The sequence below is a fragment of the Nicotiana sylvestris genome, chromosome 4 (genome assembly GCF_000393655.2).
Source record: "Nicotiana sylvestris chromosome 4, ASM39365v2, whole genome shotgun sequence".
In the NCBI taxonomy this organism is placed as follows: domain Eukaryota; kingdom Viridiplantae; phylum Streptophyta; class Magnoliopsida; order Solanales; family Solanaceae; genus Nicotiana; species Nicotiana sylvestris.
Genome location: NC_091060.1, coordinates 97874477 through 97899895, shown reverse-complemented (window position 1 = coordinate 97899895; position 25419 = coordinate 97874477). Strand labels below are relative to the sequence as shown.

The 25419-nt window shown below is 41.8% G+C and overlaps 3 protein-coding genes across 3 annotated transcripts; all 3 read right to left on the bottom strand.

Annotated features, from left to right (window-relative positions):
- Window positions 1-9588: 9588 nt before the first annotated feature.
- LOC138889882 (uncharacterized) lies at window positions 9589-13297 on the bottom strand. The gene is made up of 2 exons (XM_070173222.1): window positions 13212-13297; window positions 9589-10162 (listed from the first exon to the last, which is right to left on the bottom strand). Exons 1-2 carry the CDS (start codon window positions 13295-13297, stop codon window positions 9589-9591), a joined length of 660 nt encoding a protein of 219 aa, XP_070029323.1.
- Window positions 13298-20493: 7196 nt separating this feature from the next.
- On the bottom strand, window positions 20494-21024 carry LOC138889881 (uncharacterized). Its single transcript, XM_070173221.1, has one exon. The coding sequence runs from the start codon at window positions 21022-21024 to the stop codon at window positions 20494-20496; it is 531 nt and encodes a 176-aa protein (XP_070029322.1).
- A 3641-nt stretch (window positions 21025-24665) lies between these two features.
- Window positions 24666-25043, bottom strand: LOC138889880 (uncharacterized). Its single transcript, XM_070173220.1, has one exon. It carries the CDS (start codon window positions 25041-25043, stop codon window positions 24666-24668), a length of 378 nt encoding a protein of 125 aa, XP_070029321.1.
- Window positions 25044-25419: the final 376 nt, after the last annotated feature.

Sequence of the window (25419 nt, the reverse complement as noted above, 5' to 3'; positions counted from 1 at the left end):
TGAGCATGTGTACAAATTAGACAAGGCTCTCTATGGACTCAAGCAGACTCCAAGAGCATAGTATGAATGATTGTCCAAATTTCTGCTTAAAAACATGGGTACAAAAGAGGTAAAATTTGCAGTACCTTATTCTTAAGGGAAAAAGGTAAAGATCTCCTTATGGTACAAATATATGTTGATGACATAATCTTTGGGGCCACCACTGATAAGCTAAGTAAGGATTTTGCAAAATTAATGAGGAGTGAGTTTGAAATGAGTATGATGGACGAGCTTAACTTCTTCTTAGGCTTACAGATCAAACAAAACCCAAATGGAACCATTATCAGCAGAAGTATGCAAAAGAGCTTATCAAAAAGTTTAAAATGAAGGAATAAAAGGAAATAGACACCCCCATTGCAACTGCCACAAAATTCGACATTGATGAACCTGGTTCATCAGTTGATCAAAAGTTCTATAGGGATATGATTAGTTCACTCTTGTATCTAACTACTAGCAGACCTGACATAGTCTTCAGTGTAGGCTTTGTGCTTGCTTCTAGGCCAATCCAAAAGAGTCTCACTTGACTGCTGTCAAGAGGATACTAAGATACTTGAAAGGCACCACTGATCTGTGTCTTTAGTATCCCAAAGGTAGTAATTTCAATCTAGTAGGATATGCTGATGCTGATTATGCAGGTTTCCTTGTGGATAGGAAAAGCACCTCAGGTATGGATCACTTTCTTGGTTCATGTCTTGTATCCTGGGCCACTAAAAGGCAAAATTCAGTGGCTTTATCCACTGCTGAGGCTGAATATGTTGCTGCTGCATCTTGTTGTGCTCAATTGTTATGGATCAAACAACAACTGGTAGATTTTGGCATTGAAGTTGGTTGCATTCCTATATTCTTTGATAACACTAGTGCTATAATTATGACAAAGAACCCTGTTCATCATAAGAGGACTAAGCACATAGATGTTAGACACCACTTCTTAAGAGATAACTATGAGAAATGATTGATCTCCATAGAATTATGTGCTACAGATAAGCAAATTGTTGACATCTTCACTAAAGCACTGAGTAGAGAAAACTTTGAGAGGAACAGGTTGGAATTAGGGATGATTAAGATCACCTAATAGGTCCAGCTCAGAATGCACAATGAAAAAAAAATATGAAAAAAAAATTTGGCTAGGAATTCTGAACTTGTGTAAATATCTAGATTAATTCTTACTCAGCTTCATACTTTAATTAGTATACTCCTGTGACATATGTTTATATGACTCATTGATCTCTTACAAAATTTTCTCTATTATGGCATTTGAGGCATGTTCAAGAGAGTTCTAAATAAAGAACCTGGTTCATCAGTATGGGTTCATATGAAAGCTCAGGTATGTTTTCTATACTCTACACAATTAGAAAGATTAATAATTCAATCATGAACAGAAGTCCTATACTTCTCAAATTCCTAGAAAATTCTATCAGTTAGAATTGAACTAGTTTCGTCCACCTAGAACTCTAAACCGTAATTTTTGCCTAATATCTAAGGAAGCCAAATAGATAATTCAAAATCTGGAATTTCAGGTTGATTAGACTCCTATTTGATCACTGCAAAAGGCTGTTGTTACTTATTAAATGTGTAACTCCTTTAAACACACATCTTTTCTATAGCCTTCATCATAACTCCAAACCATCAAAAACTCTTCTTCACTTTCACTTGCCCTCTTCTCCAAAATTCCCAGATTCTCTCAAGAAACAACAATCATGTCTAACCCACAAGAAAATCATGGAACACCTCCACCACCATCTCCCTCAAATTCATCCTCATCTACTCCACCCAGTGTATCCCCAAAACCTAGACTACGAAGGGTGAAAATGCTTGCTCGAAAGACTGTAGCATCTGGGGCTTTGAGGAAGGCTTTAAATGAAAGTTTGAAAGCAAGCCAAGTGAAAGAAAGCTAAGCTCCAAATTCTAACTCTAGCTCTGAGTCTGAATCCTATCAATTCGCAACTGAGGGGGAAGGACATGGGTCTTCTGACTCTGAAAAGATTCAAGAATCTCCTTCTGAGGTAAGTTCATCTGTGATTGAAAACCTAGAGACTAGGTTTGTTCTGGTTGGACCAATTAGAGATGTTGAAGTGCCTGAGAAATGTAGGAGTGGAGGTAAAAAGAATTTTGAAAAAGAGAAAGAGAGAGAGGGTGCATGTGGTGAAGAGAGGGGAATTGGGAAAATTATAGTGCCTGCCATCTATGGGGTTGAACATGAAATGGTAGAAGAGAGTGGCATGAAGTCAGGGGGAAGTGGTTCTGGGAAAGCTACTGAGGGGTTGGTTCATCTGAGCACACGGAGAGATGAACCTGTTTCATCTACTGAAGAGACCCTAGTTGATCTATTGAAAAAGGTTGGGGAAAACTATGACCCAAAGAAACGCAGAACTCCGACAACAAAAGCCCCAAATGTTCCAAAGCCTTCCAAGAAAAGAAAGGCTTTATATCCAACACCTACTGCCTCCTCATTGCCGAAGGGTAGAGCCACAAGAAGCAGGGTGAAACAGAGTGAAGCTGATCTACAAAGGGTCTTAGAAGAAAGTAAGAAAAAGAAAAAAGGATAAAGGAAAGGGAAAGATTGCAGAATCCTCAGAGGTTGTTGAGGACAAGGAGATGGAACTGGTCCATCAAGAAAGGGGTACAACAGTGGAGGTTCCTACACCCAAGCCTAAAAATGTCAAGACCTCTTCCAAGAAGTCTTCCTCTATGCCTGTGGCTGCTGAACCCACACTAGCCAAGAGGACAAGATCTAAAGTGAAAACCAAACAATCAAAAGTTTCTGATGATGATGATGGAGAAGAAGAAGAAAATGATTCTGAGAAGGAATAGGACAAGCTTGCCATTTTTGGCAGAAGAAAATTTTATAGGGTAGACTGTTGAAGGACCTGGTGGAACCAGGAATGATGAGATTGGTGGATGCTTTATCTGCTCGGGGATGGAAGGACATGGTCCTTCAGATGGTTGGTAGGATAGCCAGAAATGAGCTGATTGAATTTATGGCCAATGCTGTTGTTAAGGATGGAGTCGTTAGTAGCCTGGTGAAAGGAGTTCAAGTGCAGTTTGATGCAGAGAAACTGGGAGAGATCCTGGACATACCCTCTAAAGGGTTTGATGACTATACAAGGCAAAGGTGGCCATGACTGGACTCCCTCCCTACTGCCCTTGAAATCACCAAGAGGTTTTGTGATTCAGAAGAGGTGACTGAAGCCAGGGTTGTGCAGAAAAGTGAATGAGGCTTCAGCACAAAGTTGTATTTGAATTTGTCAACAAGTGCTTATTGCCCAGACAGGAGAGAAGGCACACTGCTAACTATATAGATCTAGTTCTTATGGAGTGCCTGTAGAGAGGAAAGCAAATCAACTGGCATGCCTTCATTATCAAACTGCTAGACATGGTCATAAATGGATCCAAAGCTCATGCTACTCCATATGGCTTCATTCTGACCACAGTTCTGGACAGGCTAAATGTGCCTCTAAAGAAATGGGAAATGGCTTCGAGCAAGGAACACTTTGGCATCAAAACTCTTCTTTCCTGTGACTATTCAGTCAATGCCATCCTCATTGAACCTGGTTTATCCCAGAAGGCACCCATCAACAACAAAGTTAGGACTCTGGTTCAGGAATGTGCAGCCAAGGATGCTGAAATTGCTAGGCTCAAGGCTCGTGTGGTTGAAGTGGAAACTGAGAGGGATGGTCTCAGAACTGAGCTTGCCAAAGAAAAGGAGAAGAATGATGGAATTCTTCAGAACATGCTGAATCTTCTCCAAACTTAAACCCAACCCTCCAGTTCCTCCAAGCCTTAGGATTCCTAGCTTCTGTCTCCTGAACTTGTTCAGTACCCCCAGTGACCCAGCTTAGGGATTTTTCTGTTTTTTGCTCATGGTTTGAATGTTTTTCTTTCTTTTTGTGGATTGTAGATGGCAACATATCTCTATCAATGATAACTGTTGTTTTCTCTTGTTCACTGATTAATCTGTTCTAAATAGTTTAAATATGTTTGTTTGATTACTGATGATTGCACTATGATTGCACTTGCAATTGCCCCAGTGGCCATGAGTACTTATTAAAATCTGGGTATCACACTTTGTATGCAATTTTTCGATGATGCTAAAAGGGGAAAGAGATATTGTGCTTTACACATTCTGAAAATAAGTGATATTTATAACCTAATTAACCTGGTCATTGATGATAAGTGAATTTTCTAAGTTTAGTATTGATGGTTAACCTGAGTTCTTACAAGATTCAAATCAGTAAAAAGCATAGAGTTTGTCATCATCAAAAAGGGGAAATTTGTTGGCCCAAGAACAGGTGAAGTTTTGAAGAATGACAGATGAACTCAGTCATGGACCAGGTCCATCTTGTGAAGCACAGTCATGATCAATCTATGCATGTGAGATGCACGTGAAGGAGATAAGTCCTACTGATCAAGCAACAATATCTCCTGATCTGATCGAAAAAGTTGCATATTAGATAAGGGGAGAAAGTCTCCTTATATGGAGAGAACACGATCCAGGATAAAGATAGTGTTAGAGTTTGAGATCATCATAAACTCTTCTACGATAGAAGTTCAGCAATTGAGTCCCGATCAAACTCTGATTACTAACCTATTAAATGACAGTGATTGTTCTCTTTTACAAGCATTGCACATACGCAGAAGTGAAACTAAATTGAGAGCAAAAATCAAGGCGATTTTGCAAGCAATTTATGTGTGATTTAAGTGTGCACTCCTGAAGCTACTTGAACGGGATAGAAGAACCAGTTCCATTGTGTCTATCTTTTACTCTAGTTCAATTGTAGTAGGTAGTTTAAAGTTGTACCTTTCAGCTTTCATAGAAGCAATTGTATTAGGTACCTAGAGTGTTCAAGTTATAGCTAACTTGAAGTTGTCGCAATAGTTGAGGCTGTGTGCCACACGGATTAGAGTTAATCCTTAGGATTACAAAAAGTTTTTGTAAATGCTATTTTGGCTCAGTGATTTAGTGAAGTGTTGGGGAAAATCCTACTGAGTAGTAGGCCGTGGTTTTTCACCTTTTGAGCCAGGTGTTTTCCAAGTAAAAACTATAAACTTCAAGTTTCTAAATCGCTCCGAACGTGCCGAATCATATTTAGACTAATCGGAATGACACCAAATTTTGTGTGCAAATCTTTAATGATATTACAAAACTATCCCCAATCTCGGAATTCCACTTGGACCTCGATATCACTAAAACCTACTCCAAACCAACTTTAAAGAACTTCTAAAACCTTCAAAGAACCAATTTTCACTATTAGACGCCTAAACGCTTCTGGGTCATCCAAAACTTTGTCCCAACATATGCACAGGTCCGAAATCATCATACAAACCTATTGGAACTGTCAAATCATGATTCCGAGTTCGTTTGCTCAAAATGTTGACCGAAGTCAAACTTAGCCTTTTTATCCAACTTTAAGGAACTAAGTGTTCCGATTTCAACCCGAACCCTTCCAAATTCCAAACTAACCATCCCTGCAAGTCATAAAACAGTAAAATCACATACATGTAGTCTTATTTGGGGGAACGAGGTTCTAGAAAGCAAAATGACCGGTCAAAATGTTACATTCTCCACCTCTTAACAAACGTTCGTCCTCGAACGGGTTTAGAATCATACATGGAGTGCTGAATAAGCGTGGATATTTGCTCCGCCTGTCCTCTTTAGACTCCCAAGTCACCTCCTCGACTGGTTGGCCCCTCCCTTGAACCTTTATTGAAGAAATACTCTTGAATCTCAACTGGCGAACCTGCCTATCAACAATGGCAATTGGCTCCTCCTCACAACCCAGGCTCTCATCTAACTGAATCATGCTGAAGTCCAACACACGTGACAAGTTGGCTTGATACCTCCGGAGCATAGACACATGGAAAACCAAATGAACTCCCGATAGGCTGGGAGGAGGCAAGCTCATAAGCAAGCTCCCCAACTCGTCTCAACACCTCACATGGGCCTATAAGCCTTAGGCTCAACTTGCCCTTCTTCCGGAATCTCATAATCCTTTTTATTGGCGAAACTTTCAAGAGAACCTTTTCGCCCACCATAAATGATAAATCACGCACCTTCTGATTGGCGTAACTCTTCTGTCTCGATTGTGCCATGCGAAGTCGCTCCTGAATCAACTTTACCTTTTCCAAGGAATCCTTCACCAAATCAGTACCATATAGCTTAGCCTTGACGGGCTCAAACCACCCGATGGGAGAACGACATCACCGACCATTTAAAGCCTCGAATGGAGACATCTCGCTGCTGTACTGATAAATTTTATTGTAAGCAAACTCGGCCAAGGCTAAGAATCGATCCCACTACCCTCTAAAGTCAATCACACATGCTCTGAGCATGTCCTCCAAGATCTGAACTGTCCTCTCCGACTGTCCGTTGGTCTGTGGATGAAATGCGATGCTGAGCTCTACATGAGTCCCTAACTCACTCTGTACGGCTCTCCAAAAATGCAAAGTAAACTGAGGGCCTCTATCAGATATGATGGAAACAGGCACACCATGCAACCAAACTATCTCCTAAATATAAATCTTGGCTAACCTCTCTGAAGTATACGTAGTCACAACTAGAATGAAGTGTGCCGACTTGGTCAACCTGCCAACAATGACCCAAACTACATCAAACTTCTACAAGGTCCGCGGCGGCCCAACTACGAAGTCCATTGTAATGCGCTCCCATTTCCACTCTGGTATAGTCATCTGTTGGAGTAGGCCACCTGGTCTTTGGCGCTCATACTTAACCTACTGGTAATTTAGCCACCTAGCTACATACTCAATTATGTCTTCTTCATCCGCCACCACCAATAATGCCATCTCAGGTCGCGGTACATCTTCGTAGCACCTGGATGAATGGAATACCGAGAACTGTGTGCCTTCTCTAGAATCCTCTCCCTCAAGCCATCGACATTAGGAACACATAGATGACCCTAGAGTCGCAGAACACCATCATCATCGATAGAAGCCTCCTTGGCACCTCCTTGTAGTATCGTCTCCCTGAGAACCATCAAATGCGGATCATCAAACTGTCAAGCCTTGATCTGCTCCAGTAGTGAAGACTGGCAACGACGCATGCAAGAACTCGGTTGGGCTCTGTAATGTCGAACCTCATAAATCTGTTAGCCAAGGATAGAATGCCCAAATCTAATGGCTTATCCTCTGCTGAAATGAATGCCAAGCTACCCATACTCTCTACCTTTCTGCTCAAGGCATCCACGACTACATTCGCATTGCCCGGATGATAAAGAATGGTGATGTCATAATCCTTCAGTAACTCAAGCCATCTGCGCTCCCTCAAATTGATATCCATTTGCTTGAACAAATGCTTCAAGTTGCGATAATTAGTGTAAACCTCACAGAAAACCCCCCATAAAGATAATGCCTCCAAATCTTAAGAGCATGAACAATCATGGCTAACTCTAGATCGTGCATGGGGTAATTCTTCTCATGGATCTTCAACTAACGTGAAGCATATGCAATAACTTGCCCCTCCTGCATCAGTACATAACCCAAGCCAGCGCACCAAGCATCAAAATACATAGTATACATCCCCGAATCAAAAGTCAACACTAGAACCGGTGTTGTAGTCAAAGTTGTCTTGAGCTTCTGAAAGCTCGTCTCACAATCATCGGACCAATGAAATAGAGCACCCTTCTAGGTCAATCTAGACAAAGGTGCTGCGATAAATGAGAATGTCACGCCCCAAACCTGGGGAGGCACGACTAGCACTTGGTGCCATACTGGCCCGAGCGAACCACTCTATAACTCATTTTTTTCTTCTAACTATCATGGACCAACATCGTTCATGTATAGTTGTGATTGAGGGTCTTGAGACCCGATTAGATCTGTTACTTTTGGATATGGTTGATTTTGATGTCGTATTGGGAACAACAACAACAACTACCCAGTAAAATCCCATATAGTGAGGACTGGGGAGGGTAGTGTATACGCAGACCTTACCCCTGTCCCAGTAGGACAGAGAGGCTGTTTCCGATAGACCCCCGTCTCAGAACGACGGAAATAAAGAAAAACAAGGAAAACAAGAAAAGAAAAGAGAATTCATTAGTAACTCCAGTAAAAACCATTATAGTAATAGAAGCATAAAAATCAAAAGATGAATGACATGCAATAACAGTAGCCAGAGTCTAGGGAATCTAAGATAAACAACAAGAATAGTGTGGGTTCAACATAAACTGTAAACCATCTAAGATCAACCCCAATCCAACCCCACCTCGCCCCCGGCATGTAGTAAGGAAAGCTCTACTACCCCTATCCTACAACTCTAATGCTAGTCCTGCAAGCCTTCCTATCAAGGGCCACGTCCTCGGAAATCTGCAGACGAACCATGTCCTGCCTGATCACCTCTCCCCAATACTTCTTAGGTCTCCTTCTACCTCTTCTCGTGCCCGCCACGGCCAACCGCTCACACCTCCTCACCGACGCATCGATGCTTCTCCTCTGCACATGCCCGAACCATCTAAGCCTCGCTTCCCGCATCTTGTCATCCACAGAGGCGACGCCCACATTCCTCCGAATATCTTCATTCCTGATCTTGTCTATCCTAATGTGCCCGCACATCCACCTCTGCATCCGCATCTTTGCTACTTTCAACCTGTGGATATGGGAGTTCTTAACCGGCCAACACTTTGCCCCATACAACATTGTCGGTCTAACCACCGCTCTATAAAACTTATCTTTGAGTATCGGTGACACTTTCTTCTCACACAAAACTCCAGATGCAAGCCTCCATTTCATCCAGCCCGCCCCTATGCGGTGAGTGACGTCCTCATCGATCTCTCCGCCCCCCTGAATCACCGACCCAAGGTACTTGAAGCTATCTCTCTTGGGGATGATCTGTGACCCAAGCCTCACATCCTCGCCTACATCCCTCGACTCAGTGCTAAACTTGCACTCTATGTACTTTGTCTTAGACCTGCTCAATTTGAAACCCTTAGACTCGAGAGTCTGTCTCCAAACCTCCAATCTCTCGTTAACACCTGCTCTTGTCTCGTCAATTAGAACAATGTCATCAGCAAATAGCATACACCATGGCACCTCCCCTTGAATATGATGTGTCAAAGCATCCATCTCCAAGGCAAATAAGAATGGGTTAAGCGCAGAGCCTTGGTGTAATCCCATAACAACCGGGAAATGCTCCGAGTCGCCTCCCACAGTCCTAACCTTAGTTTTAGCTCCATCATACATATCTTTGATCGCTCTTATATAGGCTACTGGCACGCCCTTCGCCTCAAGACATCTCCAAAGTACCTCCCTAGGAAACTTGTCATACGCTTTCTCCAAGTCAATAAACACCATATGCAGATCCTTCTTCTTATCCCTGTACTATTCCACCAACCTCCTAATACGGTGGATAGCTTCCATAGTGGAGAGGCCCGACATGAACCCAAACTGATTGTCGGATATAGACGTCGTCTTCCTCACCCTCACCTCCACCACCCTCTCCCAGACTTTCATGGTATGGATAAGTAACTTGATACCCCTATAATTGTTACAACACTGGATATCACCTTTGTTCTTGTACAACGGTACCACCGTACTTGACCTCTATTCCTCCGGCATCCTTTTCGTCCTAAAAATTACATTGAACAACCTAGTCAGCCATTCCAATCCTGCTCTACCCACATACTTCCAAAACTCAACCGGAATTTCATCTGGCCCGGTCGCTCTACCCCTACTCATCTTACGCAAAGCCCCCACGACCTCGTCAACCCTAATGCGCCTGTAATACCTAAAATCTCGGAGACTCTCTGAATGCCCCAAGTCCCCTAGCGCTATATCACGGTCCCCCTCCTCATTTAGAAGACCATAGAAGTACGTCTGCCATCTCTTCTTAATCTGGGGATCTCCTATCAATACTCTACCATCCTCATCATTGATGCACCTCACTTGATCCATATCCCGGGCCTTCCTCTCCCTCACTTTAGCCAGCTGAAACAACTTCATGTCCCCTCCTTTCTCCCCTAATTCCTCGTATATACGGCTAAAAGCTGCATTCTTAGCCTCCGTGACTGCCAGCTCCGCCTCTTTCCTAGCCACTCTGTACCTCTCTCTATTCGCTCTCCTCTCCTCCTCGCTTGAGCTCCCTTCCAACTTCGCATACGCCACCTTCTTCGCCTCCCTGATGTCATATTGGGAATGGACTGGTTATCATCTTACCACACTATCTTAGACTGTCATGCCGAGATTGTGACCTTAGCCTTGTCGGATTTACCTCGTTTAGAGTGTAGAGTGAGTCATGGTCATTCTACCGTAGGGTTATCTCATATATGAAGGCTCGACGTATGGTTGATAAGGGATGTTTGGCCTATTTGGCGTATGTTCATGATTCTAGTGCCGAGGTTCCTTCTATGGATTCTGTGCCTGTTGTTCGTGAGCTTCCTGAGGTATTTCCTTCAGACCTGCCGGATGTACCACCCGACAGGGATATTGACTTCTGCATTGATTTGGCTCAGGGCACTCAGCTCATTTCTATCCCGCCATATCCTATAGCCCCGCCGGAGTTGAAAGAATTGAAGGAGCAGTTGCAAGACTTGCTTGATAAAGGCTTTATTAGACCTAGTGTCTCGCCTTGGGGAGCGCCGATATTGTTTGTTAAGAAGAAGGACGGATCGATGAGGATGTGTATAGATTATCGGTAGTTGAACAAGGTCACAATCACGAACAAGTATCCATTGCCGAGGATTGATGATTTGTTTGATCAGCTTCAGGGTGCCAAAGTGTTTTCAAAGATTGACTTGAGATCTGGCTACCATCAACTGAGGATTAGGGCATCCGATGTCCCTAATATAGCTTTCCACACTCGGTACGGGCATTATGAGTTCTTGGTGATGTCATTCGGATTAACAAATGCCCCAACATCTTTCATGGATTTGATGAACCGAGTGTTCAAGCCTTACTTGGATTCATTTGTGATAGTCTTCATTGATGATATTTTGATCTATTCCCACAGCCGGGAGGATCATGAGCAGCATTTGAGAGTGGTTCTTTAGACCTTGAGAGATAGTCAGTTATATGCTAAGTTTTCGAAGTGTGAGTTCTGATTGAGTTCAGTTGCATTCTTAGGTCACGTTGTTTCAGCAGAGGGTATTCAGGTGGATCTGAAGAAGATAGAGGCAGTCAAGGACTGGCCTAGACCCGCGTTAGCTATAGAGATCCAGAGTTTCTTGGGTTTGGCGGGCTATTACTATGGGTTTGTGGAGGGGTTTTCGTCTATTGTAGCACCGATGACCAGGTTGACCCAGAAGGGTGCCCAGTTCAGGTGGTCAAACGAGTGTGAGGTGAGCTTTTAGAAGCTCAAGAAAGCTTTGACTATGATGTCGGTGTTGGTATTGCCTACAGGTTCAGGGCCATATACAGTGTATGTGACGTATCTCGTATTAGACTTGGTGTGGTGTTGATGCAGGATGGCAAGGTCATTGTTTATGCTTTGCGATAGTTGAAGATCCATGAGAAGAATTATCTAGTTCATGATTTGGAGTTAGCAGCCATTATTCACGCGCTGAATATTTGGAGGCACTATTTATATGGCGTGTCATGTGAGGTGCTCATGGATCACAAGAGTTTACAGTATTTGTTCAAGCAGAAGGAGCTAAATTTGAGGCAGAGAAGGTGGTTGGAGCTATTGAAAGACTATGATATCACCATCTTATATCATCCGAGAAAGGCCAATGTGGTGGCTGATGTTTTAAGTAGAAAGTCAGCCAGTATGGGCAGTCTTGCGTATATTCCGGTCGATGAGAGACCACTTGCTTTGGATGTTCAAGATTTAGCCAATCAGTTCGTGAGGTTGGATGTTTCTGAGCCCAGCCATGTGTTAGCTTGTACAGTTGCTCGTTCTTCATTATTTGAGCGTATTCGAGATCGGTAGTATGATGATCCTCATTTGTGTGTCCTTAGGGACACTGTGTGAAAGGGTAATGCCAAGTAGGTTACATTGGGAGATGATGGAGTTTTGATGATGCAGGGTCGAGTTTGTGTGCCTAATGTGGATGGACTTCGAGAGTTGATTCTAGAGGAGGCCCATAGTTCCCGGTATTCTATTCATTCGGGCGCCGGTAAGATGTATCAGGATTTGTGGAAACATTATTGGTGGAGGATGAAGAAGGATATTGTTGTATATGTGGCTCGGTGTTTGAATTGTCAGCAGGTAAAGTATGAGCATCAGAGACCTAGTGGTTTGTTCCAGAAGATTGAGATTCCTGAGTGGAAGTAGGAGATCATCGCTATGGACTTCATTATTTGACTCCCACAGACTCAAAGGAAGTTCGATGCAGTGTGGGTTATTGTTGATAGGCTGACCAAGTCAGCGCATTTCATTCCTATGGCGGTTTCCTATTCTTCTGAGAGGTTAGCCAAGATCTATATCCGGGAGATTGTTCGTCTTCATAGTGTGCCAATGTCTATCATTTCAGACTGAGGTACGCAGTTTACCTCACATTTCTGGAGGGCAGTTCAGCGTGAGTTGGGCACACGGGTCGAGTTGAGCACAACACTTCATCCTTAGATGGATGGGCAGTCCGAGCATACTATTCAAATTTTGGAGGATATGCTCCGAGCTTGTGTTATTGACTTCGAAGGCTCGTGGGATCAGTTCTTGCCTTTAGCAGAGTTTTCCTACAACAACAGCTACTAGTCGAGCATCCAGATGGCTCCTTATGAGGTTTTATATGGTAGGCGATATCGATCTCCGGTTGGGTAGTTTGAGCTGGGAGAGGCTCGGTTTTTGGGTACGGATCTAGTACAGGATACCTTGGATAAGGTCAAGATCATTCAGGATAGGCTTCATATAGCTCAGTCCAGGCAAAAGAGTTATGCCGACCGTAAGGTTCGTGATGTGGCATTCATGGTCGGCGAGCAGGTGTTGCTTCGGGTGTCACATATGAAGGGCGTGATGAGATTTGGGAAGAGGGGCAAGCTTATCCCTAGATTCATTCACCCGTTTGAAATTCTTGATCGAATGGGAGAGGTGTCTTACAGACTTGCGTTGCCGTCGAGTTTATCAGCCGTGCATCCAGTGTTTCATGTGTCCATGCTTTAGAAGTATCACGGCGATCCATCCCATGTGTTAGACTTCAGCACTGTCCAGTTGGACAAGGACTTGTCCTATGAGGAGGAGCTGATAAATATTCTAGACCGACAGGTTCATCAGTTAAGATCGAAGAGTTTACCTTCTGTTTGTGTTCGGTGGAGAGGTCAGCCTGCCGAGGCAGCTACCTAGGAGTTTGAGTCCGATATGCATAGCCGATATCCCCATCGTTTCTCCGACTCAGGTACTTTTCTTATGTTCGTTCGAGGACGAACTATTATTTTAGAGGTGAGAATGTGATGACCCAAAAGGTCATCACTCGTTTTGAAAGTAAATTATGTGTTTTGAGGCCTTAAAAACCTATTTTTGTCTCACCTCAATTTGCGTGCGCTGTCTGGGTGCGTTTCCAGAAAGCTTTGATGTGAAAACTAAGTAAAATAAGGAAATTGGCTTTTAAAATTGATTAAAGTTGACTTTGGTCAACATTCTTGGTAAACAAACTCGGACCCGTGATCCGACGATCTTGTAGGGTCCGTAGTAAAATATGGGACTTGGGCGTATGCCCGAAATCGAATTCCGAGGTCCCAAGCCCAAGAAATGAATTTTTGAAAGAAATTATTTAACTGAAATTATAAGAGTTTTTGGAAATGTAAATATATTTGAAATTGATGGTATCGGGCCCGTATTTTTGTTCCGGAGCCCGGTACAGGTCTTATATAATAATTAAGTTGAATCTGTGAAGTTTGGTAAGAATCCGAGTTCGTTTAGTATAAATCAGACCTTTATTTGAGAAAATGGAAATTTTGATGTTCTTGAGTGATTTCATGAATTTGAGGTTTAATTCATAGTTGTTGATATTATTTTGATGATTTGATCGTACGATCAAGTCCGTATGATGTTTATGGACTTGTGCATTTGTTTGGTTTGGAGCCCCGAGGGCTCGGATGAGTTTTGGATAGGTCGCGCGATGAAATTGGACTTAGGAGCAAGTGCTAGTACCTGGTATTTTTGCCTAGGCCTCTGATCTCGCAATTGCGAGATCCGTCTTCGCAATTGCGAAGTGGACAGGCTTGGTAAATGCGACCCCAGTGTCACAACCAAGCCTGGGCAAGCCCTTTTCGCAAATGCAAACACTGGGTTGGGAATTGCGAAGCCCACCCCATTGCAAATGCGATGTTTCCTTCGCAATTGCGAAGGTGACATAATTTCCCATAGGTCGCAAATGCGACAGATTCTTCGCATTTGCGAAGATAGCAGACTTCTAAAGGGTCACAATTGCGACATCTGCACCTATGTAAATCATAACTTAGACGGATTTCTCTTCATTTTTCCAACTTTTCAAACCCTAAAAACATCTTGGGCGATTTTTCAAAGGCACACACTCTTCCAAATCATTAGTAAGTCATTTCTAACTCATTTCTTTCAATCTAATCCATCTTTTTACATGATTTCAATTCAAAATCAAGGATTTTCATAGGGGAATTGGGTGTTTTTGGGTAGAACCTAGGATTTCCAATTTTTGGGGATTTGGATCTCGATTTGAGGTCTGATTTCAAAATAAATTATATATTTGAGTTCATGGGTGAATGGGTAATTGGGTTTTGGTTCAAACCTCGGGTTTTGACCATGTGAGCCTGGGGTCGATTTTTGACTTTTTGGGGAAATCTTTAGAAAAACCTATTTTCATGCATTAGAATTGATTCATTTAGCATTTATTGATATCGTTAAGTAAATTGTGGCTAGATACAAGCGAATTGGTGGTGGAATCAAGAGGTAAAGAGGTAGTTGAGGCTTGAATTGTGTTCGTGGCATTGAGGTAAGTGTTTGGTCTAACCTTAGCTTGAGGGAATATGAGTCTTGGTCTTATTTGTTATGTGTTAATTGTTGAGTACGACGTATAGGTGTGGTGACGAGTATCTATATATCGGTATCAAGCATGCCCGTGAGTCTTATACTATGATTGATGTGACTCCATTTTCTATTGTTCATGCTTAATATGATGATTTCTAATGTTGAACAAAGTTTATGGAAGTATTGTTGGTAATTGAACATTGTAGAGCATTGGCTCAAGTTGAGAATTGAGTTGTGAAAAGATTGTGTAAAAGTGAAGAGGTTTATGATGTTGTATCCCTTGCCGGGATGTTATTGCTTTTGATATTATTTCCCTTGTCGGGATATTATTGCTCATGATATTGTTCCATTGCGGGATATTATTGTTATACTGTTGTTCCCTTGCTGAGATTCTATTGTGATTTTATTAATTCCCTTGCCTGAATTGCTTTGTGATTATTGCTTAGGTAAGCAAGAGTGTAAAAGCACGAAGGGTGATGCCATGTGTGATATTTGGGAGTGAGTGTTAATGCACGAAAGATGATGTCGTGCCGCACGATGTACAATGTCGTGCCATGATATGAGTGATAATACACGAAGGATAATTTCGTGCCATGATTATGTGAGGTAAAAGCACGAAGGGTGATGCCATGCCGAATATACTGATTCTTATTGTTAGGACAAGAGTGAAAGCATGAAGGGTGATGCCGTGCACTTGTTGTTGATTTCCTTATTCTTGCTTTTAGTTGAATTTTGGTGTTCCGTATGCTTCTTTACTGAATTTCTGTTTGTACATGATATTCCCCCGAGCATGTTTCCCCTTCCCATCTTTAACTGTTAGATTCTGTCGTTAATATTTGATGTATATGATATAACTGCACACGTTTGTTTGGTAGTCTTGTCCTTGCCTCGTCACTACTTTGCCGAGGTTAGGCTCGACACTTACCAGCACATGGGGTCGGTTGTGCTGATACTACACTCTGCACTATGTGCAAATCCCGGTGTTGGAGCATTTGGACCTCTGTGAGGTTGCCTTCTTCAGTCCATCAGGAGACCCGAGGTAGTCCTCCAGGCGTCCGCAGGCCTTGGCGTCCCCTTCCTATCTAGTTTTCTTATGTTCTTTACTATTTCAGAGACAGATATGTATCTATTTTGTTCGGACCCTATTTGTAGTATTCTTAGATAGTCTGTGAGATTGTGACACCAGTTCTGGGTGGTTTATGTTATGGATTTGTATCGGTATTAGCTTAAATTGTTAAATTTCATTCTTCAGCTTTAATATTTTCTTTGGTTATAAAATGTTAACTCGCAATTGTTAAATGATTGAAATAATAAGGGTAAAAATAGTTGGAATAATTGGCTTGCTTAGCTTCCACTAGTAGGCGCCATCACGACTCCCGAGGGTGGGAATTCCAGGTCGTGACATATTTAGAAGAGGTGGAATGTTGCCCTGGTGTAATTGTTGTAGACAAAGGATGGCGTTTGGGCCTTTAATTGAGTAATAATTTGCAGAGGATTTCACGAATTGTATAGAATTAAAATACTCACGTAAGGTGAATCACATTGGAATGCTATAAAATATGATTATTGAAGTACAATATCGCCCCCAAGTGGATCAAGAAAATCACTTTAAATATTTCTCGATGCAACATAAGCCCTAGTGGCTGTGTATTACGTAAGAAGTTTTAAGTTATCAGTGATAGATGATGGATCAACGTTAAGGTGAATCAACAATAGATGGATAAAAGTTCAATAGTATGAGATGAGATTAGACCATCAGTCTTAAGGATAAGCAACGAGAGTAACCTGGAGTTGGTTGCAGACCTCAATAACGATAAATCAAAGTAAGAGTTATGGCATAGTATGACCTATGTAGATGCAGTAAATTCATACGAATGGATAACCATGTCTATGAAATACAATATAGTCATATTCGCAAGTTCTACAAAGTACTGAGCGAAGAACTTCAGCACACCTATAGATGCCCAGAGAGGCATCCTATTAAACCTTGTATATGTTTACAAAGTAAGGCCTAGAGATTGGCTAAAAGCTAGAGGAAAAAGAAGAAAAGAGTCGCATAGGCACACTTACAAGGTCAGTATCGTAGAGGCTGCATGATAGAAGGTAGCAACGGTTACGATATTGGAAGGAATTAGATCACAACTCATGGCATGGGAAAGAGGCCTAAAGGGTAGAATGCCCTGGCCTTTGGATTTATTCACAGAATAACTGCCTAAATGGCAAGGAGAGTATTAAGGTATTCACAAGAGCTATAAGTGATGAAAATGATAAGAGCATCATCCAACATTCGAGGACGAATGTTCCAAAGGGGGGGTATGATGTTACGCCCCACAATATTACGCCGATATTACTCCCCGCAATATTATATTACGATGATGTTATGTCCTGCAGTATTATGATACGATGATGTTACGCCTTACACTATTACATTACGATGATGTTACGCCTTGCAGTATTACATTGTGATGATGTTATGCTTCACAATATTAAATTACTACGATGTTGCACCCTGTAGTATTGTACGATGAATTTGTTGTAAGGTAATTGACATCAGTCCAAGGAAAAGATTATTTGGAGATGATAAGGATTATGCTATTTCACAAGTGATGAGTAAATTCGTGAAGATGAGAGGGGAAGCAAGTCAAAAAAATGAATTTTCGTCCAAGTTTGGCATTTTGAGATAAAATACGGCCCGAGTTATAATACCCAGTATTTATGGACTAATGCTATACAAGGTACCACATGACCATGATAGTGAGGTGTATAAGGTATGCTAAAGTGAGTAGTATTTTAAGTAATTTGAGATAATTCATAATTATGTAGATAATTGGGTTACTTAATAATTTTGGTGAGAATATTAGCTATGAAATTAAAATTCTTGGGATAAAGATTAAGGACACCTAACGTGGCAGCCCTTGCCTTAGGGAAATTGTGACTACTACGTTCATATAAAAGGTGTCAATAGTTGGAAAAGTCTTTGGCCAATTAACTTCTATCAAGTGGGGCCCACACAACTATAATAAGGAGCATTTCAAATTCCTTCATTCATTGAGAAAAGAAATAGTATGGATCTGCCATGACATATATGAAATCTACATGAATATTTTATTAAGTTGGACATTTCGTCAAGTTGGACATGAAATCGTATGGATCTGCTTTCAACATTAGTTGGATTTCTACATGAATATTTCATTAAGTTTCAAATGGAGAAATGCTTACACCTAATCTACATGGCAACATGAGTTACTGTAATTGCTTCGACATTTTATACGAAGGCTATTTAATACAATAGCAACGGGATTTTGCGATTCTAAGGGAGTACGGTGAAATCTTTTTCAAGAATATCATACGGATTCTTCCCTACTTCAATCCGCCGTTACGTGTTTCGCCGCAATTGGCGTGTCAAAAGGATTTCCAAGAGAATCGGTTCAGGTATGTTAGGGCTATCCCTTCTTTCCTTTTGCCATGATCAAAATAATACAAATGAAATGAGCAAATTACGCAACTTTCATAAATGACTCTATTCATAGAAATATTAAGGGTGTCTATATTCTTGATTCCCCATGTGAACTATTATTATATCTTCTGTTCATGGGTCTTAGAAAAATACGTATTTGATAAAGTTTATCCGAAAGGCATATTGATTTTTATGGCATTCCGAGAACATCTTATTAACGTAGTTCTTATGTATTGCATGCATTTATACATGTACATTGACCAATGACCAGATGGAGTTATATACGCGTATATATGTATATTATATGTATATGGGATATGGGAAAAGGTTACGGCGTTATATACGCACCACCACCTGATCAGCTGGTATACATTGATGATTTGCCCACAATGGCCGAGATGATATGATGGGATGCCCTCAGAGGCTTGATGATGTTATGAACACATGTACCTATGCACAACATGATATTCATACTCATATGCATGACACTATAAGTATTTCATGATTTACAGAGTTATCCAGACTTACAGGTTAAGTTATTTACTCTATACTACATGTCTGTTATATACTTATTTATGTGCCTTACATACTCAGTATATTATTCATTCTGACATCCCTTTTTGCATGGGGACACTGTGTTTCATGCCCACATGTCCCGATAGACAGGTCGAGAGCTCTCCAAGTAGGCTATTAGCTCAGCGGAAGATGTTGGTGCGCTCCATTTATTTCGGAGTTGCTTGATTGGTTAGTATGATTTAGACGTATATTGTTTGGTATAGCGGGAATCTGTCCTGACATTTATGGAAATTATGTATTCTTAGAGGCTTGTAGACAGATGTCATGTATGTAAAAGATTGTATGGCCTTGTCGGCCCATGTTCACTATACGTTACATTGGTGCTCAGTTGAGTAAGGTACCGGGTGCCCGTCGCGGCCCATCGGTTTGGGTCGTGACAGCGCGAATGTTTCTCTTTTTCTGGATTCCGGAGATGCAGCAGCTTAACTTTTGATTTCTTTTTCCAACTTTTGTACGTGTGCCGTTTGGCACATTCATTGTACATAAAAATAGTTTTTTTGCTTAAGTATTGCATGAGTTTTCCTTTCTGTATGCTTTCGTTTAAACATTATGAAAGTTTAATCTTCGCATCTTTTTTCGTTTATGTATTCATGCAAGTTTTATTTTTTCATTTTTTCATTTAAGTATTTGCACAAGTTTCTTTTCGCATATTTTTACGCAAGCCTTCAGGTGTATTTTTCTACGAAAGCATTTGGATTCCGGGAATAAATCTTTCCGAAATCAACCCTTTAACATGAGGGTTTTCATAAGAGAGGGCCCTCTTATGTTCTCGATACTCTTGAAGAGGATGGCTTCTGTTTATTACGTCACTAGCATTTGAAGTACTTGTCTAACTTTCAAATGACAAAATCAATTCACCGTTTAGACAAGAAACAAGATAAAAATAAAAGGATTTTACTTTATTCCTTCCATTTTCAAAAAGTACAAAAACATCTGTTGTGCTGAAGAGAAATTTCCATTTCTTTTGGCTAATTTGTACAACTTGTTTCTATGGGGCTGGCTGCACAATCCCCGGGACCGATGATATAATTACATTTCTAGGTTTCGTATTCTGGTCGAAGCAGCACACGTTTTTGTTGTATCCTCATATCATTCCCCCTAGTGTTCGAATGCGATGAATATGAATTGGAACACTGGAAGTTTAGCACCTTCGAGGATTCCACCAATGAATTGCTAGACAATCTTTAGTTCGGTAACAAACTTCACTTCCCCTTAGGAATTTATGCTATCGAGCCAAAGACTATCTAACCATCCCCTAGTGGCTCGCACTTGTAAACGGTCGGGTAACCTTTGCTCGATAGCAAACTTAGCTTCCCAGTAGGAACTTTGCTACCGAGCAAAAGATTATCTAACCGTTCAAGTGATTCTTCGCTTGTGTGCCTTGTTATTAAAAAGTTTTATTGCTGCCGTTGAAACATTCTTCGTAGTATGCTTTCTGTTGCTGCCTCATTAAAAACCTCGCCAGAAAAACCCAGCTGGGACAAAAACTGGACAAAGGAAAAATGAGTGCAGCACACACTTTCAGTATATGTGATGTTCATCAGCAATAGTATCTCTTGAGATGTGCCACATTCCAGTTGCTTGGCAACTTTTCTCCATATTGATTCTCCAGCTCATATGATCCTTTCCCGGTGGCAGCTGAAACCCAGTACAGGCCTTCCCATGGTTGACCTAGCTTCCCTGTATTAAGTTCCCCGGTGTTTTGAGTTACTTTCCTTAAAACCAAGTCTCCCACTTTGAAATAACAAAGGTTGGATCTTTGATTGTAATATTTTTCTATTCTCTGCTTATAAGTTGCCATCCTTATATGCGCCAAGTCCCTGCGCTCATCTAGCAACTCCAAATTGACCAACATTTCTTCATTGTTCGCATCTTCATTTGCTTGGAAGTATCTCAAGGTAGGGTCACCTACTTCCACCGAGATCAGGGCCTCTACTCTGTACCCAAGGGAGAAAAGAGTCTCTCCTGTGCTCGATTTGACCGTTGTTCGGTACGCCCATAGTACTCTAGGGAGTTTCTCGGGCCATTTTCCTTTAGCTTCTTCCAATCTCTTTTTGAGATTTTGTATCATTACTTTGTTTGTTGATTCTGCTTGACTATTTGTGCTCGGATGATATGGCGAAGATGTGATCCTTTTGATTTTCAAGTCTTCAACGAACTTCGTGACATTTGCACCTATAAATTGTGGCCCGTTATCGCAGGCTATATCTTTTGGTATCCCAAACATTCAAATTATGTTCTCCCACAAGAAATCCACAACTTCACGCTCGCCAATCTTCTGATAAGGACATGCTTCAACCCACCTAGAAAAATAGACAGTTAAAATCAAAAGGAACCTTACCTTACCAGGGGTCGGCGGCAGCGACCCGACGATATCCATTCCCCACTTCATGAATGGCCCTGTCGACAAAACTGAGTGTAATGGTTATGCTGGTTGGTGTACCATCAATGCGTAGCATTGCCACTTATCGCTTTTTTGAACAAAACCTTTGGCGTCTTATTCCATCCAGGGCCAATAATATCCCGCCCTTACCAATTTTAGTACTAAGGAATCTACGCCCGAATGGTTTCCACTGACCCCTTTATAGACTTATCGCATAATGTAACTAGCTTCGGAGGCTCCCAAATATCGGGCCAACGGGCCTTGGAAAGATTTTTTGTACAATTGACCTAATTTGAAACTATACCGCACTGCTTTAGCACGCAGCGCCCGAGATGCTCTTGGATCTTCAGGCAACTTTCCATGCTCGAGATAATCAATGATCTCATTCCTCCAGTCCTAGACTAAATTAGTCGCGTTTACCTCATAACCGAGTGCATAAGCTGTACGACCGTACCGGTGTCCGATCCTTTCATCTCCGTTGACGAGCCAAGGTTAGCTAATGAGTCTGCTTCTGAATTTTCTTCCCCCGAGATATGCATGATTGACCACTCCCAAAACCGGGCGAGCAAAGCCTGAACCATTACTATGTATTTCTGTATGTGTTCATCTTTAGCTTCGAATATCCCATAGACCTGATTAACCACCAGTTGGGAGTCACATTTGATTTTGATAACCTTAGAATCTCATCCCCGGGCCAATTAGAGCCCTACAATGAAAGCTCCATACTTCGTTTCATTGTTAGTTAGTGAAACCGTTCTTACGGCCTGCCTTAAGGTTTATCCCGAAGATGTAGTTAATACTATGCCAAGCCCGGACCCTTTTACATTGGAGGATCCGTCAGTAAATAGGGTCCAAACTCTTGATGTCGATTCTAACATCATCACTGCTCCTTTAGTAGCCAAAGCTAGCAAACCCGGACTGAAATCGATCACAAAGTCGGCCAAAACTTATAACTTAATCGCAGTCCTAGGTTTATATTCTATATCAAATTCACTTATTTTGACAGCCCATTTGGCCAACCTACCCGAAAGTTTGGGTTTATGAAGGATATTTTGTAGGGAAAAGGTGGTCACCACAGCTATCAGGTGATACTGAAAATAAGGCCTTAGCTTCCAAGTGGCGACTACGAGGGCTAAGGCCAACTTTTCCAAATTTGGGTAGCGAGTTCCTGCTCCTGTTAAATTTCTACTAATGTAATAAATGGGAGATTGCGTACCTTCGTCCTCAAGGACTAAAGTGGCGCTAATTTCTACCTCCGAGACTACTATATATATTAACATTTTTTCACCTTCCTCTGGTTTTGATAACAGCGGAGGACTTGACAAGTATCTTTTCAAATCCCTCAAAGCCTATTGACATTCCGGGTTCCACTCAAACTTGTTCTTCTTCTTGAGTAACGAGAAGAAGTGATGACATTTTTCTAAAGACTGGGAAATGAACCTGCTCGAAGCGGCCAATCTCCATGTGAGCCTTTGAACCTCTTTTACGCTTGATAGCTGATCTGGGATGTCTTCGATGGCTTTGATTTTATCGGGGTTAACCTCAATTCCCCTTTGTGACACCAGGAATCCTAGGAACTTACCGGAGCTGACCCCGAACGCACACTTCTCCGGGTTAAGCTTCATGTTATGCTTCCTTAGAATGTCAAAAGTCTCTTGTAGGTGTTTAAGATGATCGTCTGCGTTCAAAGACTTAACTATCATATTGTCTATATAAACTTCCATAGTTTTCCCTATCTATTTTTCAAACATTTTGTTTACTGGCTGCTGAGTGGATCTGACATTCTTTAGCTCGAAGGGCATCACATTATAGAAATATGTGCCGAAGTTCGTTATGAACGAAGGTTTTTTCTGGCCCTTCAGGTTCATCTTAATTTGGTTGTACCCAGAGTAAGTATCGAGGAAACTCATTAGCTCATTCCCGGCCGTTGCATCAATTATTTGATCAATGTTCGGCAGTGGGAACGAGTCCTTTGGGCATGCCTTATTCAAGTCCTTATAGTTGCGAAATTTACTCTTCTTCTTTGAAACTACTACTATGTTATCTAGCCAGTCTGGATATTTTATCTCTCGGATTGAACTGATATCAAGTAGGCGAGTTACCTCTTCTTTGACGAATATGTTTTCGGCCTTGGCGATAGGACATTTTTTTGTCTTATTGGAGGAATGTTGGGATCCAAGCTTAACTTGTATACGGCCACTTCCGGTGGCATACCTGTCATATCCTCATGCGACCATGCAAAATAATCCACATTAAATTTACGAAATTCAATAAATACAAATCTTTGTTCGGGGTATAGTCCTGTTCCCAAGTGGAATTTCCTTTCCAGGAATTTCTTGAATAATGTAACTTGCTCAAGCTCTTCCGCTGTGGATTTTGTTGTGTTTGTCTCTTCTGGTACCTGGAAATACCTTGGCACTTGATAAGCTTCTGGTGGCTCTTCCCTCTGGTTGACCTCACTTGGCTCGAGAGCAGGCGCCGGTTCCTATAATTGCTATGTCGCATGCTCTTTCCATTTTCTACTGGAGACTGAAATTGGATTCATATCTCTTGTTGTCGTTTGGTCCCCTCTTATTTGTTTAATTCCCTCGAGAGTTGGGAATTTCAGTAACTGGTGATATGTTGATGGCACAACCTTCATTTCGTGTAACCATGGTCTTCCTAGGATAATTTTGTAGCCCATATCACCATCCACCACCTCGAAAAGGGTTGTCTTCATCACCCCTTCGGCATTCGTGGACAACAAGATCTCCCCTCGGGTTGTCACGCTTGCTAAGTTGAACCTATCAGGAGTTTTGTATCCGGAATGATGCTTCCAGTAAGTTTAGCTTGCTCCAATATCCTCCATTGTATAATAATGGTCGACTCCGTGGATCCACCAGAACACGTTTACTTTTAAAATCTAACACATTTAAAGGAATTACAAATATATCATTGTGCAGCAACAACAATCCATCTGTGTCTTCATCCGTGAAGGTGATGTCATATTCAGCGACTTCCCAGAGTCTCTTGCAGTGGGTCACTGATACCTTTGTTTTTTTTTCCGCTAGGAAGGTAACCCCGTTAATCTCGTTCTCTCTCCCCCCCCCCCCCGCCCTCCAAAATCATGTTGATCATCAGGCGTAGGGGATCTTTTCCTACTTTTGAAGGTTCTGTGTAGTCACAATTGCAACTGTAATTATTTTTTAGCCCGGTAACTTAAGAATTCCCTGAGATGGCCATTCCTCTGTAGTGTTGCAACCTCTTTGTACAGATGCCAGCAATCCCCAATCCGGTAACCATTCGTCCCGTGATATTTGCACCATAAATTAAGATCCCTCTGGCTGGGATCAGTTCTCATCGTCGTCGTACTGATCATCCTCGATCCTTATCTTTGACTCATACCGGTTGTGAACATCCTCCCAAGTTATCACTTGGAACTCGAGCAAGCTTTCTTTTAACTTTTGGGAAGCATCAAAACTCCTCAGATTCAAACCCTTGGTGAAAGCTTCAGCCGCCCATTCATCTGTAATGGCTGGGAGCAACATCCTTTCCTTCTGGAATCGAGTTACAAATTCCCGCAGTAACTCGAACACTACTTGCGCAATCCTGAATATATACGCCTTTTGGGCCTGTACCTTTCTGGACCTAGCATAGGCCTTAATGAAAGAATCCGCGAGCATCTCGAAGGAGTCTATGGAATGCTCGGGAAAAAGTGAATACCACATTTAGGCTTCCTTCATGAGAGTCTCTCCGAATTTCTTCGGCAAAACTGACTCGTTCTCATGGGGAGCTAAATCGTTTCCCTTTATCGTTGTTGTATAAGTGTTGATATGCTATTGAGGATTTGATATCCCATCATATTTTGGCAAGTATGGCATTTTAAACCACTTTAGGATCAATTCTGGTGTCGCGCTCGGTTTGTACGTCAACTGAGTGTACTTCTTTGAGTCCAGCCCTTTCAACACTGGTAGCGCACTTGGGATTTGGTCCACGCAAGCATTCACTTCCCTCATAAACCATAAGAACTCATTTTTGAAGGGATCACTCTCATTGTTGTTACAGAAATCGCTTGCCCCGGCCCATCAAAGACGACCTTGCCCC

Bases quoted from the DNA above. Each gene is read 5' to 3' on its own strand.
- LOC138889882 (XM_070173222.1), bottom strand. From the start codon at position 13,297: ATGGGGATATCGGCTATGCATATCGGACTCAAACTCCTAGGTAGCTGC. The intron at 10,163-13,211 runs GTAAACTCTTCG...ATATGACATCAG, and splicing joins CCACCGAACACAAACAGAAG to GGAGGCGAAGAAGGTGGCGT.
- LOC138889881 (XM_070173221.1), bottom strand. From the start codon at position 21,024: ATGATACAAAATCTCAAAAAGAGATTGGAAGAAGCTAAAGGAAAATGG.
- LOC138889880 (XM_070173220.1), bottom strand. From the start codon at position 25,043: ATGTGGTATTCACTTTTTCCCGAGCATTCCATAGACTCCTTCGAGATG.